This window comes from Musca autumnalis, unplaced genomic scaffold, assembly GCF_047663935.1.
Source record: "Musca autumnalis isolate F117 unplaced genomic scaffold, ASM4766393v1 scaffold_3, whole genome shotgun sequence".
Taxonomy (NCBI): domain Eukaryota; kingdom Metazoa; phylum Arthropoda; class Insecta; order Diptera; family Muscidae; genus Musca; species Musca autumnalis.
This window is the reverse complement of record NW_027411866.1, coordinates 12703693-12718359: the sequence shown is the minus strand read 5'-3', so window position 1 is coordinate 12718359 and position 14667 is coordinate 12703693. Positions and strand designations below refer to the sequence as shown.

Below are 14667 nucleotides of genomic sequence, written 5' to 3'. Positions count from 1 at the left end.
AGCCGACCTTCGGCTCGTCTATAAAGACGACCTTCGGCTCGTCTATAAAGACGACCTTCGGCTCGTCTATAAAGACGACCTTCGGCTCGTCTATAAAGACGACCTTCGGCTCGTCTATAAAGACGACCTTCAGCTCGTCTATAAACGACCTTCAACTCGTCCATAAACGACCTTTAGCTCGTGTATAGAGACGTCCTTTAGCACGTCTATAAAGACGACCTTTCGCTCGTCTATAAAGACGACCTTTCGCTCGTCTATAAAGACGACTTTTGGATCGTCTATAAAGACGACCTTTGGCTCGTCTATAAAGACGACCTTTGGCTCGTCTATAAAGACGACCTTTCGCTCGTCTATAGTGTCGACTCTTTGGCTCATCTATAGAGACGGCCTTTGCCTCGTCTATAAAGACGATCTTTGGCTCGTCTATAAAGACGACCTTAGGCTCGTCTATAAAGACGACCTTTAGCTCGTCTATAAAGACGACCTTAGGCTCGTCTATAAAGACGACCTTTAGCTCGTCTATAAAGACGACCTTTAGCTCGTCTATAAAGACGACCTTTAGCTCGTCCATAAAGACGACCTTTAGCTCGTCTATAAAGACGACCTTTAGCACGTCTATAAAGACGACCTTTCGCTCGTCTATAAAGACGACCTTTCGCTCGTCTATAAAGACGACGTTTCGCTCGTCTATAGTGTCGACTCTTTGGCTCATCTATAGAGACGACCTTCAGAGCTCGTCTATAAAGACAACCTTCAGAGCTCGTCTATAAAGACGATCTTTAGCTCGTCTATAGAGGTGACCTTTAGATTGTCTATAAAGACGACTTTTGGATCGTCTATAAAGACGACCTTTGGCTCGTCTATAAAGACGACCTTTGGCTCGTCTATAAAGACGACCTTTGGCTCGTCTATAAAGACGACCTTTGGCTCGTCTATAAAGACGACCTTTGGCTCGTCTATAAAGACGACCTTTGGCTCGTCTATAAAGACGACCTTTGGCTCGTCTATAAAGACGACCTTTGGCTCGTCTATAAAGACGACCTTTGGCTCGTCTATAAAGACGATCTTTAGCTCGTCTATAGAGACAATATTGAGCTCGTCTATAGGGACGACCTTTAGCTCGTCTATAGGGACGACCTTTAGCTCGTCTATAGGGACGACCTTTAGCTCGTTTATAGGGATGACCTTTAGCTCGTCTATAGAGACGACCTTTAGCTCGTCTATAAAGACGACCTTTAGCGCGTCTATAGAGACGACCTTTGGCTCATCTATAGAGACGACCTTTGGCTCATCTATAGAGACGACCCTTGCCTCGTCTATAAATACGACCTTCGGCTCGTCTATAAAGTCGACCTTTAGCTCGTCTTTAGAGACGATCTTTATCAGTTTTCAGAGACGATCTTTAGCTCGTCTATAGAGACGAGTTTTAGCTCCTCAATAGAGCCGACCTTTGGCTCATCTATAGAGACGACCTTTGCCTCGTCTATAAAGAGGACCTTTAGCTGGTCTATAAAGACGACCTTTAGCTGGTCTATGGAGACGAGTTTTAGCTCGTTTTTTAAGGACGACCTATAGCTCTTCTATAAAAAAGACTTTTAGCTTCCTGTTCTGTGAATCCTTAAACCTGTTGCCTACTTTTAGGCGATCTTATTGAATTAACTTTTATTTATATTTGTTTAAAGAAAACCATATCCAAAAAATATTTACAAGTAATTTATTTAAAAATAATACAACTTAATAATATTTTATATACAGTAAACAAAAATTTAACTATTTTTTAATTATATTTTTTCAACATATTTCACCACTTACCACTTATAGAAAAAATTAAATTTATTTTTTTGCCTTATTTAACATATAATAAAAAACAGTCACTAGATTTTGCTTATAAAACAAACTTGGCATTACAATAATACAGTTACATTGTTTATTAACTATTTACGAAATACTATTTTCAGTAAACGTATTACCGGGGCTTCAAGGGCTACCGATATAAAGAAGGCAGCAATAAACGAAACCACCGCATTACCAAAAAATATAACTGTAATGAAAATGGGATTCAAGTGAATGGTACCATCCATTTGATAGCCGGTAATTAACATTATGACAGGATGTATCAAATAGGCACAGTAGGTGAGTCTCGACAGAGGCCAGAGACAACGATAGGAGAGTATGCGATTCATGGTGGGTGATATATTCCAACAGCAGGATAACACAATCCATATGAGAGCAGCACCAAAAGCTGTGGATAAAAGTAATGTTAACAATAACACCAGTGTTTCACAATGATTCCTTTGTTCCACTCACCTGTGTGGGCAATGCTCACATAAAATGCTGTGGAGACTTCATTAAGTTCACCCTGCCACACGCCACAAATTATGAGTATTAATAAACCCAAACTTATTGACCATAACAAGGCATTCAAGCGTCCCGAAACTTTTGGTGCCGAACGCACTTTGCTCATAATGTAACCGGTTAACATGCCTAAAAAAGGAGGAGGAAGATGAAAGAAAAAACAACATCAACGATTAAACGTAAACTCATTAACGTTTTTTGGAATCCTCCAAAAAATTTACCCATAATATAGGGGCCAACTCTTTGCCATGGTTTATCATACAGAAAGTCAAAGGATTCAAAGGGATTGGAAACCTTGTGTGTGTAGTGATAACGCAGTGATATGACACCCGACACACCCCATGAGGAGGCCAAAAATGTGGCCAATGTTAATGCCACGGCCTTGGAATATCTGAAAAAATTAAAAATCAAAAGAGAGGAGGGAGAAAATGAATTAACTGTAAACAGAATTTGGGTATCTGAGCCTCCTCCATACTTTGTTGAAAACATCAATAGAATGGAGGCCATAATGAAAAATTGCATATCATTTGCCATATACCAACTCCAAATCATGCAAATCTCGCTCAATGGATAGAAATTGTTGATGAACAAAATGTTGCGCCACCAATATTTGGCACACGTGTTGGGTGGCACCGTTGGCTGGAACACCGAGTTGTCAAAGGTTTGCCTAGAGAAAAAAAGGAGAAAAGAAATGGTTTAAAAAATGAAATGTGGCAAATAGAGAAGAGAAGTGTTTGTGTTTGCGTTTAGATAAAAATAATAAATCCCAAACATGATTGGCTGACTGACAAATTGATTGATGCTTGTTTTTGTTTGATTTCATTTTTGAGGTTTATTAAAATTGATTGATGGGTATATTAGGGAAGATCTTAACATTTATTTCCCCCCCCCCCTGTTTTCACCATTTTCCTTTCACTGTACTCACCGCGTTGCAAAATCATTGAAAAATATCACAAACAAGTAAGTGGGTGTCAGCCGTATATAACGATAGATAATCACAATGGATGTGTCCACAAAACCTTTCTTCATGAATTGTGTTGTTCGATCGGCCACCTTTCGTTCTTGTTTTAAATACAGCAGGGTAACCAAAAAGCCACTGATGAAAAAGAAAGTGTCTACAGAAAATGTGGCATTGCCTACAAATTGATACCAAAGGGTGCGTTCGGTGATGATACGGGTATACTGAAAATAAAAGAGGATAAATAATGGATTTAAAGTGGGAAAAAGAATATCTTTTCAAAGCCTGATTGGGTACTGTGTTATGGAGCGTATGATTAACGTCACATCTTATACGCCACCAGTATTAAAATGAGAAAATTATATAAACGGAAAGCCAGAGAGTTCTTCTGTCTTTATAGAGAAAAGGCTGCTCCCCGTTCCCGGACCATTATCTCCTTACCAAGGGCAGCTTTCTCATTGTCTAGATAGAGGACAGTTTCCTACTCATATATGTATACACAGGCGTATGTTCGTATATATAGATAGTCATCTGCTCCTCAATACACAAATCCCTCCCCTATATATAATTTTCCTCTGTAAAACTGTCTTCGTCTATAAAGACTGCTCTATGCTCGTCTACAAAGGCTCTCTTTTGACTGTCTATAAAAACTTCCTTCTGGACGTCTGAAAAGAATATCCTCTGGTTGTCTAAAAAGAGTCCCATTTGCATTTTGGTAGTCTGCAAAGACTCCATTTTGCTCATATATATGTATATACTGCCTTCTGCCCGTCCACAAATACTCCATTCAGTTGGTCTACAAAAACTTCCTCCAGGACGATATAAAGACCTATTTTTCGCTCGTCTACAAAGACTTCAGTTCCTATATAAATACTCTCCTCAGCTGGTCTAGGAAGACTGCTCTCTGCTCATCTACAAAGGCTCTCTTCTAGCTGTCTATAAGGACTTCCTTCTGGACGTCTGAAAAGAATATCTTCTGGTTGTCTAAAAAGAGTCCCATCTGGTCGCCCATAAAGACTGCTTTTTGGTCGTCTGTAAATACTGCCTTTTGCTCGTCTATATAGACTGCCTTCTGCTCGTCCACAAAGACGCCATTCAGTTTGTCTACAAAAACTTCCTCCAGGACGATATAAAGACTTATTTTCGCTCCTCGTCTATAAATACTCCCTTCAGATCCTCTATAAAGAATCCATTCAGCTGGCCCATGTAGAATACCTTTTGGTCACTTATGAAGACGAGCTACAGCGCGCCTAAAAAGGTGAGGTTTAGATCGCCTATAAAAATGACCTTTGGCTCACCTATAGAGATGACCACTAGCTGGAAACCCGGGACGAGATGCATTAGAAGCCGTTAGATATGGAACTGCCGAGGTAGAGTATACCTAAACATCCCGACGATAAATAGCTGCATTCCAGGTTTAGGGCCTGTGGAATGTCATAACTTTCTTGTCTTGGGGGACTTTAATGCTCATGATGAGTTATGGTCCTCGGCAATGACCAGAGGGGAATAGATCTGGCTGAGCAGATTATAGCTCTACGAGAATTCACTTTCCGATTGTTCGAATAGCAAAGGGCCACTCGCTCCTCCGACCTCAGAGGACACCTTTCGTAGACATGGTGGTATCAGAGGCCATCTATCTTCCACTAGGCGGACTACCTAACAATAAAGACGGCATTCAGCTATCGCAGAGAGGCTATGTAGTTTTAGAGGTTTTTATCGTGCACTAGGTGGACTCAGAGGTTATTTGTCGAGAACTAGTTGGCCTTACAGAAGCCCTTTGTCATGGATATATAGGCACAGAGGCCATTTATCGTGCACTAAGTGGAATCAGAGTTTTTTTTCGTACACTAGGTGGCCTAACAGACCATCTATCATAGCCTAGGTGTCCTCAGAGGTCATCTTTTGTAGACCAAGTGTCATCACAGGTCATCTATCGTAGGCTAGGTAGTCTCAAAGGCCATCTATCGTGGTCCAGATATGCACAGAGGCTATCTTTCGTGGATTAAGTGGTATCAGACGTCATTTATCGTGCACTAGGTGAGCTCAGAGGCCACTTAATCTAATATAGATTGTCTGTGAGGCCACCTAGTGTTCGATAGATAACGTCTGAGTTCACCTAGTATATATCTATCGTATACTAAGTGAACTCAGACGTTATCTATCGAACACTAGGTGGCCTCACAGACAATCTATATTAGACTAAGTAACCTCAGAAGCCATCCATCGTCCACTAGGTGGATTCAGAGGATAACTATCGAACACTAAGTGACTTCACAAACCATCGATCAAAGTCTAGAGCTTATTTGTAGTATACCAGGTGTCATCAGAGACCATCTATCGTAGAGTAGGTGGCCTCAGAGATCATTTATCATTGATTAGATGGGCACAGAAACCATCTATCGTAGACTAAATCAGAGGTTTTCTATTGTACACTAGATGGCCTCACAAACCATCTGTAATCTGAGGTCACCTCAGAGGCCATATTTCGTCACGAGACGTCACAGGCCAACTATCGTGGACTAATTGGTCTAAGATGTCATTTATCGTGCACTAGGTGAGTTCAGAGGTTATTTTTCGTGTATAAGGTGGACTCAGAGATTATCTATAGAACATTAGGAGGTCTCGTACGACATATTTCCTAGATTAGGTGGTCTCAGAGTTTAATGGTCGAAAGCTATGTTGCCTCCCAGACCATCTATCTTAGACAAGGTAGCCTCAGAGGTCATTTGTCGTACACTATGTGCCATCACATGTCATCTATCGTGACTAGATGGAAACAGAGGCCATCTCAAGTGGGCTATGTAGTTTTAGAGATCATTTATCGTGCACTAGGTGGAATCAGAGGTTATCTATCGAGAACTAGGTGGCCTTAAGTGGGCTCAGAGGTTATCTTTCGTATTCTAGGTGGCCTCACATACCATCTATCATAGCCTAGGTGTCCTCAGGGGCCATATTTTGTAGACCAAGTGTCATCACAGGTCATCTATAGGCCTCAAAGGCCATCTATCGTGGTCTAGATAGGCACAGAGGTCATCTATCGTTGACTAAGTGGTCTCAGACGTCATTTATCGTGCACTAGGTGAGCTCATGGGTTGTCTATCGTATACTAGGTGAACTCAGACGTTATCTATCGAACACTAGGTGACCTCACAGACAATCTATTTTAGACTAAGTGGCCTCAGAGGCCATACATCGTCCAATAGGTGCATTCAGAGGATAACTATCGAACACTAAGTGACTTCACAAACCATCGATCAAAGCCTAGGTAGTCTTAGAGCTTATTTGTCGTACACTAGGTGTCATCAGAGACCATCTATCAGAGGTCAATTATCGTGCACTAGGTGGACTCAGAGGTTTTCTATTGTACACTAGGTGGCCTCACAGACCATCTATCATCTAAAGTCTCCTCAGAGGCCATATTTCCTAGGCCACGAGACGTCACAGGCCATCTATCGTGGACTAAGTGGTCTCAGACGTCATTTATCGTACCTAGGTTAGCTCAGAGGTTATTTTTCGCGTACTAGGTTTACACAGAGATTATTCATATAGAGAAGAGTAAGTGGTCTCAGACGACACATTTCTTAGATTAGGTGGTCTAAGAGGTTAACGGTCGAAAACTAAGTGTCCTCCCAGACCATCTATCTTAGACTAGGCAGCCTCAGAGGCCATTTGTCGTACACTATGTGCCATCACATGCCATCTATCGTGGACTAGATTGAAACAGAGGCCATCTCAAGTGGGCTATGTAGTTTTAGAGGTCATTTATCGTGCACTATGTGGACTGAGAAGTTATCTTTTGTATACTAAGTGGCCTCACAGAACTTCTGTCATAGCCTAGGTGACCTCAGAGATCATCTTTTGTAGAGCAGGTGTCATCACAGGTGATCTATCGTAGGTTAGGTGGCCTCAGATGACATCTATAGTGGTCAAGATAGGCACATAGGCCATCTATCGTGGACTAAGTGGTCTTAGACGTCATTTATCGTGCACAAGGTGAGCTCTGAGGCCACTTAGTCTAATATAGATTATCTGTGAGGCCACCTAGTGTTCGATAGATAGCGTCTGAGTTCACCTTGTATACGATAGATATATTCTAGGTGAATTCAGACGTTATCTATCGAACACTAGGTGGCCTCACAGACAATCTATATTAGACTAAGTAACTTCAGAGGCCATCCATCGTCCACTAGGTGGATTCAGAGGATAACTATCGAACACTAAGCGACTTTACAAATCATCGATCAAAGCCTAGGTAATCTTAGAGCTTATTTGTCGTACCCTAGGTGTCATCAGAGACCATCTATCGTAGAGTAGGTGGCCTCAGTGGTCATTTATCATTGATTAGATGGACATAGAAACCATCTATCGTAGACTAAATCAGAGGTCATTTATCGTGCACTAGGTCGACCCAGAGGTTTTCTATTGTACACTAGGTGGCCTCGCAGACCATCTATCTTCGACTAGCTAGCCTCAGAGGTCACTTGTCGTATACTAGGTGAACTCATAGATTATCTATCGTGTAATAGGTGTGCACAGAGACCATCTCTCGTGAACTATGTAGTCTGAGAGGTTATTTATTGTGCTATAGGTGGCCTCATGGACCTATCTATCGTAGAGTACGTGACCTCCGAGGACATTTGTCATGGATTAGATGGGCAGAGAGGCCACTTATCGTACACTAAGTGGACTTAGAGGTTTTCTATCGTACACTATTTGGCTCCCAGATCATCTATCATAGCTTAGGTGTCTACAGAGGTCACTTGTCTCATAGGTTATATATCATGTAATAGGTGTGCACAGAGACCATCACTCGTGAACTATATAGTCTGAGATGTAATTTATTGTGCTCTAGGTGGCCTCATGGACCTAGCTATCGTTGAGTAGACCTCAGAAGTCATTTGTCATGGATATGATGGGCACAGATGCCGCTTATCGTACACTAAGTGGACTTAGAGGGTTTCTATCGTACACTAACTGGTCTCCCAGATCATCTATCATAGCCTAGGTGTCCTCAGAGATCATCTTTTGTAGACCAGGTGTCATCACATGTCACCTATAGTAGGCTAGGTGGCCTCAGAGGCCATTTGTCGTGGTCTAGATAGGCACAGGGGCCATTTATCGTGGAATAAGTGGTCTCAAACGTCATTTGTCGTGCACTGGGTGAGCTCAGAGGTTATCTATCGTATACGGGGTGAACTCAGACGTTTTCTATAGAACACTAGGTGGCCTCACAGACAATCTATATTGGACTAAGTGACCTCAGAGGCCATACACCGTCCACTAGGTGGATTCAGAGGATAACTATCGAACACTAAGTGACTTCGCAAACCATCGACCAAAGCCTAGGTAATCTTAGACCTTATTTGTCGAACTCTAGGTGTCGAACAGTAGGTGGCCTCAGAGGTCATTTATCATTGATTAGATGGACACAGAAACCATCTATCGTAGACTAAATCCGAGGAAATTCATCGTGCACGAGGTGGACTCAGAGATTTTCTATTGTACACTAGGTGGCCTCACAGACCATCTATTTTCGACTAGGTAGCCTCAGAGGTCACTTTTCTCATAGGTTATGTATCATATAATAGGTGTGCACAGAGACCATCTCTCGTGAACTATACAGTCTGAGATGTCATTTATTGTGCTCTAGGTGGCCTCATGGACCTAGCTATCGTTGAGTAGACCTCAGAAGTAATTTGTCATGGATTAGATGGGCACAGAGGCCACTTATCGTATACTAAGTGGACTTAGAGGTTTTCTATCGTACACTATGTGGTCTGCCAGATCATCTATCATATCCTAGGTGTCCTCAGAGGTCATCTTTTGTAGACCAGGTGTCATCACAGGTCATCTCTTGTAGGCTAGGTGGCCTCAGAGGCCATATGTCGTGGTCTAGATAGGCGTCATTTATCGTACACTAGCTGAGATCAGGGGTTATCTATCGAGTACTAGGTGGACACACAGGTTATCTGGCGAACACAAGGTGATCTCAGAGCCCATATTTCGTAAACTTGGAGCCAATTTATCGACTTAGTGTCATTTACAGTTCCCTACGTGGACTTAGATATCAATCGTACTCTAAAACTTTAGCTCAATTATAAGTACGACCATCCTGCTGGTTTATAAGGATTTCCTCCTGCTCGTCTTTAATATTTCCTCTGCTCGTCTATAAATATTTCCTCTGCTCGTCTATAAAGACTTCCTCCTGGTCGCCTATAAAAGCGACCTTCAGCCTATAAAAACTCCCTTATACTCATCTATAAAGACGACCTTCAGCTCGTGTATAAAGACGACCTTCAGCTCGTCTATTATTGGTTCAGTTTGTTGCTGTGAATTCATCATCTATATATATAAAAGAGCTTAGTGATGAGTGAGTGAGTGAGTGAGTGACTGACATATCATCGCCCAGACGAAACCGCTGAAGCTAGAATCTCCAAATTTTGGGTGTGGGTTGCTGTTGGTGTGTAGGGGTGAGATAAGGCTGGGTTTTTGGAAATTCGACCTAGAAGGGTACGAAAAGTACTAAAAGGTACTAAATATGGTACCCTTTGTATTGGGCAAACGGAAAGAGCTAGAATTTTGAAATTTGGCATGAAGTTAGGAAGATGTACCATAGGGTTTTTGGAAATTCGACCTCTAAGTGTACGAAAAGTACTAAAATTTACAAAATTTAGTACCAACTGTATATTTTGAACGGATATAGCTAGAATCATGGAATTTGGTATGGAAATCATGGTTGGGAAGTGGTGCTTCTAAAAGGAGATGGTGTGGAAAATTCATACTTATGTGTACGAAAAGTACCAAATGGTACTAAATTTGGTACTATGGGGATTTGGGTGAACGGATAGAGCTGGAATCTCGAAATTTGGAATTGACATTACTGGTGGAGTGTAGGTATGAGGGAATTTTGGAAATTCGTACCTATGGGTACGGAAAGTACTAAATGGTACTAAATTTAGTACTGCTTGGATTTCGGTAAACGGATAGAGCTCGATTCCTCAAATTTGGACTGAGGGTCACTGATGAAGAGTAAGAGAGATGTACTAAAGGGTTTTCGGAAACTATGTACGAAAAGTACTAATTGGTACTAAATTTGGTACAATGGGCATTTGGGTGAACGGATAAAGCTGGAATCATGAAATGTTGAATTGTGATTTGTGTTGGAGTGTAGGACTGAAGTAGTTTTCGACAATCGTACTTATGGGAACGAGAAGTTATAAATGGTACTAAATTTGGTACAATGGGGATTTGGTTGAACGGATAGAGCTGGAATCCCGAAATTTGGAATTGAGATTGCTGTTGGATTGTGGGATTAAGGTAGTTTTGGAAATTTGTACTTATGATTATGAAAAGTACTAATTGATACTAGATGTGGTACAATTAGGATTTGGGTGATGGATAGCGCTTGAGTCCTGAAATTTGAAATTAGGATTACTGTTGGAGTATAGGACTGAGGTAGTTTTGGAAATTCTTAGCTATGGGTACGAAAAGTACTAAGTGGTACTACATTTGGTACAATTTGGATTTGGGGGAACGGATAGAACTGGAATCCTTTAATTTGATCAGACTACTGTTGGAGTGTAGGATTGAGATGGAAGTAGTTTTTGAAATTCGTTCTTGTGGGTACGATATGTACCAAATGCTACAATTTGGATTTGATTGCACGGATAGCGCTGGAATCCGGTTATTTAGAATTATGGTAGTGAAGGATTGAGGTAGTTTTGGAAAATCGCACTTATGGGTACGAAGTGTACTTAATGGTACTATGTTTTACATTTGTATGTGGTAATCGAAATATGTACGTATCATATGTATACGAAAATTACGAAATGACACTCAATTTGTTATTGGAGTCAGGGTGAGTGTTGGTGTGTGGCTTTGGCATATGGTATACGAAAAGTACTAAATCGTTCTAAATTTGGTATCGGGTGTAGGAACAGAGCTGGAATTCTACAATTTGTTCTAGAGTCACTGTTTGTGTGTGGATTAAGATATGCAGATAGATGACTTTGGACAAAAAAAAACTATGAAAAGTACTAAATGGCACAGAATTTGGTACAATTTGCTATTGTGTAAAGGGGTTTTTGGGAATTCGTCCTAGAAAGGTACGAAAAGTACTAAAAGGTACTAAATATAGTATCCATTGTATTAGGCGAACGCGAAGAGATAGAATTCGGAAATTTTGAACGAGGGCACTAATGGAGAGTTATAGAGATATACCAAAGGATTTTTGGAAATTCGACCGATAAGTGTACGAAAAGTACTAAAAGTTACTAAATTTGGTACTAATTGTATATTTTGAACGGATATAGCTACAATCTTCAAATTTGGTGTGGTAATCAAGTTTGGGAAATGGCGTTGATATAAGGAAATGGTTTTGGAAGTTCGTACTTATGAGTACGAGATGTACTAAATGGTACTAAATTTGGTACCATTTGGATTTGAGTGAATGGATGGAGCTTAAAACCTGAAATTTGGAATTAAGATTACTGTTGAACTGCAGAGTTGAGAAAGTTTAAGATATTCGTACATATGGGTACGAAAAGTACTAAATCGTACTAAATTTGGTACAATTTAGATTTGTGTGAACGGGTAGAGCTGGAATCTTGAAATTTGGAATTAAGATTACTTTTGAAGTGTATGATTGAGGTAGTGTTAGAAATTCGTACTTATAAGTACAGAAAGCACTAAATATTACTAAATTTTGTACAACATGGGGAACGAATAGAGCTTGAAACCTGAAGTTTTGAATTAAGAATACCGTAAGGGTGTAGGGTGTACTAAGTGTACAAAAAGTACTAAAATTTACAAAATTTAGTACCAATTGTATATTTTGAACGGATATAGCTAGAATAATGGTATTTGTATGGAAATCAAAGTTGGGAAGTGGTACTTGGAAAATTCATACTTACATATGTGTACGAAAAGTAATAAATGGTACTAAATTTGGTACAATGGGGATTTGGGTGAACGGATAAAGCTGGAATCCTGAAATGTGGAACTGCGAAAAAATTGTACTTAATGGGAACGAAAAGTTAAAAAAATGGTACTAAATTTAGTACAGTTTGGATTTGGGCGAATGATTGAGTAAGAGAGATGTGCTAAAGGGTTTTTGGAAATTATGAGTGTACGAAAAGTACTAAATTTGGTACAATGGTGCTGTGGGTGAACGGATAGTGCTGGAATCTCGAAATTTGGAATTGGGATTACTGGTGGAGTGTAGGATTGAGGTAGTTTTGGAAATTCGTACTTATGTACTAAATTGTACTAAATTTGGTACAATGGGGATTTGGGTGAACGGATAGAGCTGGAATCCCGAAATTTGGAATTGAGATTGCTGTTGGAGAGTGGATTAAGGTAGAAAATTCGTACTTATGGATATAAAAAGTACTAAATGGTACTAAATTTGGTACAACTTGGATTTGGGTGAATTAATAGAGCTGGAATCCAGAAATATGGAATTACGATTACAGTCAAAGAGTAGGATTCAGGTAGTTTTGAAAAATGGTACTTATGGGTACGAAAAGTACTAAATTTGGTACAATTTGTAGTTAGGTGAACGGATAGCGGTGGAACCTTGCTATTTGAAACTATGATTATTGCAGCCCTGTTGCATTGAGGAAGTTTTAAAAAAATCGTACTTATGGGTACGAAAGAAAAATTGGACGAACGGATACAGCTGGAATCCTGAAATTTGGAATTAAGATTACTGTTAAAGTGAAGGATTCATGTAGTCTTGGAAAATCTTACTTGTGGATACGAAGAGTACGAAATAATAATATGTTTGGTACAATTAGGAATTGGACGAACGGATACAGCTGGAATCTTGAAATTTGGAATTACGATTATTGTTATTATTTTGTATCAATGTCAGTGTAGGGTTGAGATATGTCGTCGAAATACGTACCATAAGTATACGAAAAGTACTTAATGGTACTCAATTTGTTTTTGGGTGTAGGGACAGTGCTGGAATCTGTATTTTTTGGAATTAGGGTGAGTATTGGTGTGCAACGTTGATCTGTTAATGTGTAAGGGTGAGATACGGCCGATCTTTTTGAAAATCGAACTAAAGGGGTACGTACAGTACTAAAATAAAAATAAATATTGATTAAAATTGGCATTAGTGCAACAACATTTTCAGTGTTTGCAATTTCCATATTACATATTGTTTATTTTTTGTATCCTTTCCGCATACAATGTTGCGGGCACTTTGCTAGTCTATATATATAAAAGAGCTTAGTGAGTGAGTGAGTGACTGAGTGACTGAGTTACTGAGTGACTGACATATCATCGCCCAGACGAAACCGCTGAAGCTAGAAACCTGAAATTTTGACTGTGGATTGCTGTCGATGTGTAGGGGTGAGATAAGGCTGGATTTTTGGAAATTCGACCTAGAAGGGTACGAAAAGTACTAAAAGGTACTAAATATGGTACCCTTTGTATTAGACAAACGGGAAGAGCTAGAATTCTGAAATTTGGAATGAGGGTAACTGATGGAAAGTTAGAAAGATTTACCAAAGGGCTTTTGAAAATTCGACCTATAAGTGTACGAAAAGTTACTAAATTTGGTACCAATTGTATATTTTGAGCGGATATAGCTACAATCTTCATATTTGGTATGGGAATCAAGGTTGGGAAGTGGTGTTGATATAAGGAAATGATTTTGGAAGTTCGTACTAATGTGTACGAGTAGTACTAAATGGTACTAAATTTGGTACAATTTGGATTTGGGTGAACGGATAGAGCTGAAAACCTGAAACTTGGAATTTAGATTACCGTTGAAGCGTACGATTGAGATATGGGTGTACTTTTGGAAATTCATACTTATGTGTACGAAAAGTACTAAATTTGGTACAATTTGGATTTAGATAGACATGGAAACCTGAAATTTGGAATTAAGATTACTGATGGAGTAAAGGATTGAGGTAGTTTTGGAAATTCATACTTATGGGTACGAAAAGTAGTAAACGGTACTAAATTTGGTACAAATTGGATTTGGGTGAACGGATAGAGTTGGAATTCTGAAATTTGGAATTTAATTACTTTTGGAGTGTAGGATTAAGTTAGTCTTGGAAATTTATACTTATGGGTACGGAAAATACTAAATGGTACTAAATTTGGTACAATTTAAATTTAGTTGAACGGATAGAGTTGGAATCCTGAAATTTCGAATTAAGTTTTCTGATGGAGTGTAGGATTGAGGTAGTTTTGGAAATTCATACTTATGGGAACGGAAAGTACTAAATGCACTAAATTTGGTACAATTTATATTTGGGTGAACGGATAGAGTTGGAAACCTGCAATTTGAAATTAAGATTACTGATGGAGTGAAGGATTGAGGTTGTTTTGGAAAT

The 14667-nt window shown here is 39.7% G+C and overlaps 1 protein-coding gene across 1 annotated transcript in view; it reads right to left on the bottom strand.

Annotated features, from left to right (window-relative positions):
- Nucleotides 1-1698: 1698 nt before the first annotated feature.
- The window catches only part of LOC141398330 (uncharacterized), a 35315-nt gene continuing 22346 nt past the window's right edge, over nt 1699-14667 (bottom strand). Inside the window, exons 7-11 of the mRNA XM_073975615.1 lie at nt 3281-3537; nt 2831-3022; nt 2577-2746; nt 2308-2484; nt 1699-2242 (exon numbers count right to left, since the gene is read on the bottom strand). Of these exons, the coding sequence (XP_073831716.1) occupies nt 1935-2242; nt 2308-2484; nt 2577-2746; nt 2831-3022; nt 3281-3537 (1104 nt within the window). The 3' untranslated portion in view covers nt 1699-1934. The remainder of the gene's footprint in view (nt 2243-2307; nt 2485-2576; nt 2747-2830; nt 3023-3280; nt 3538-14667) is intronic.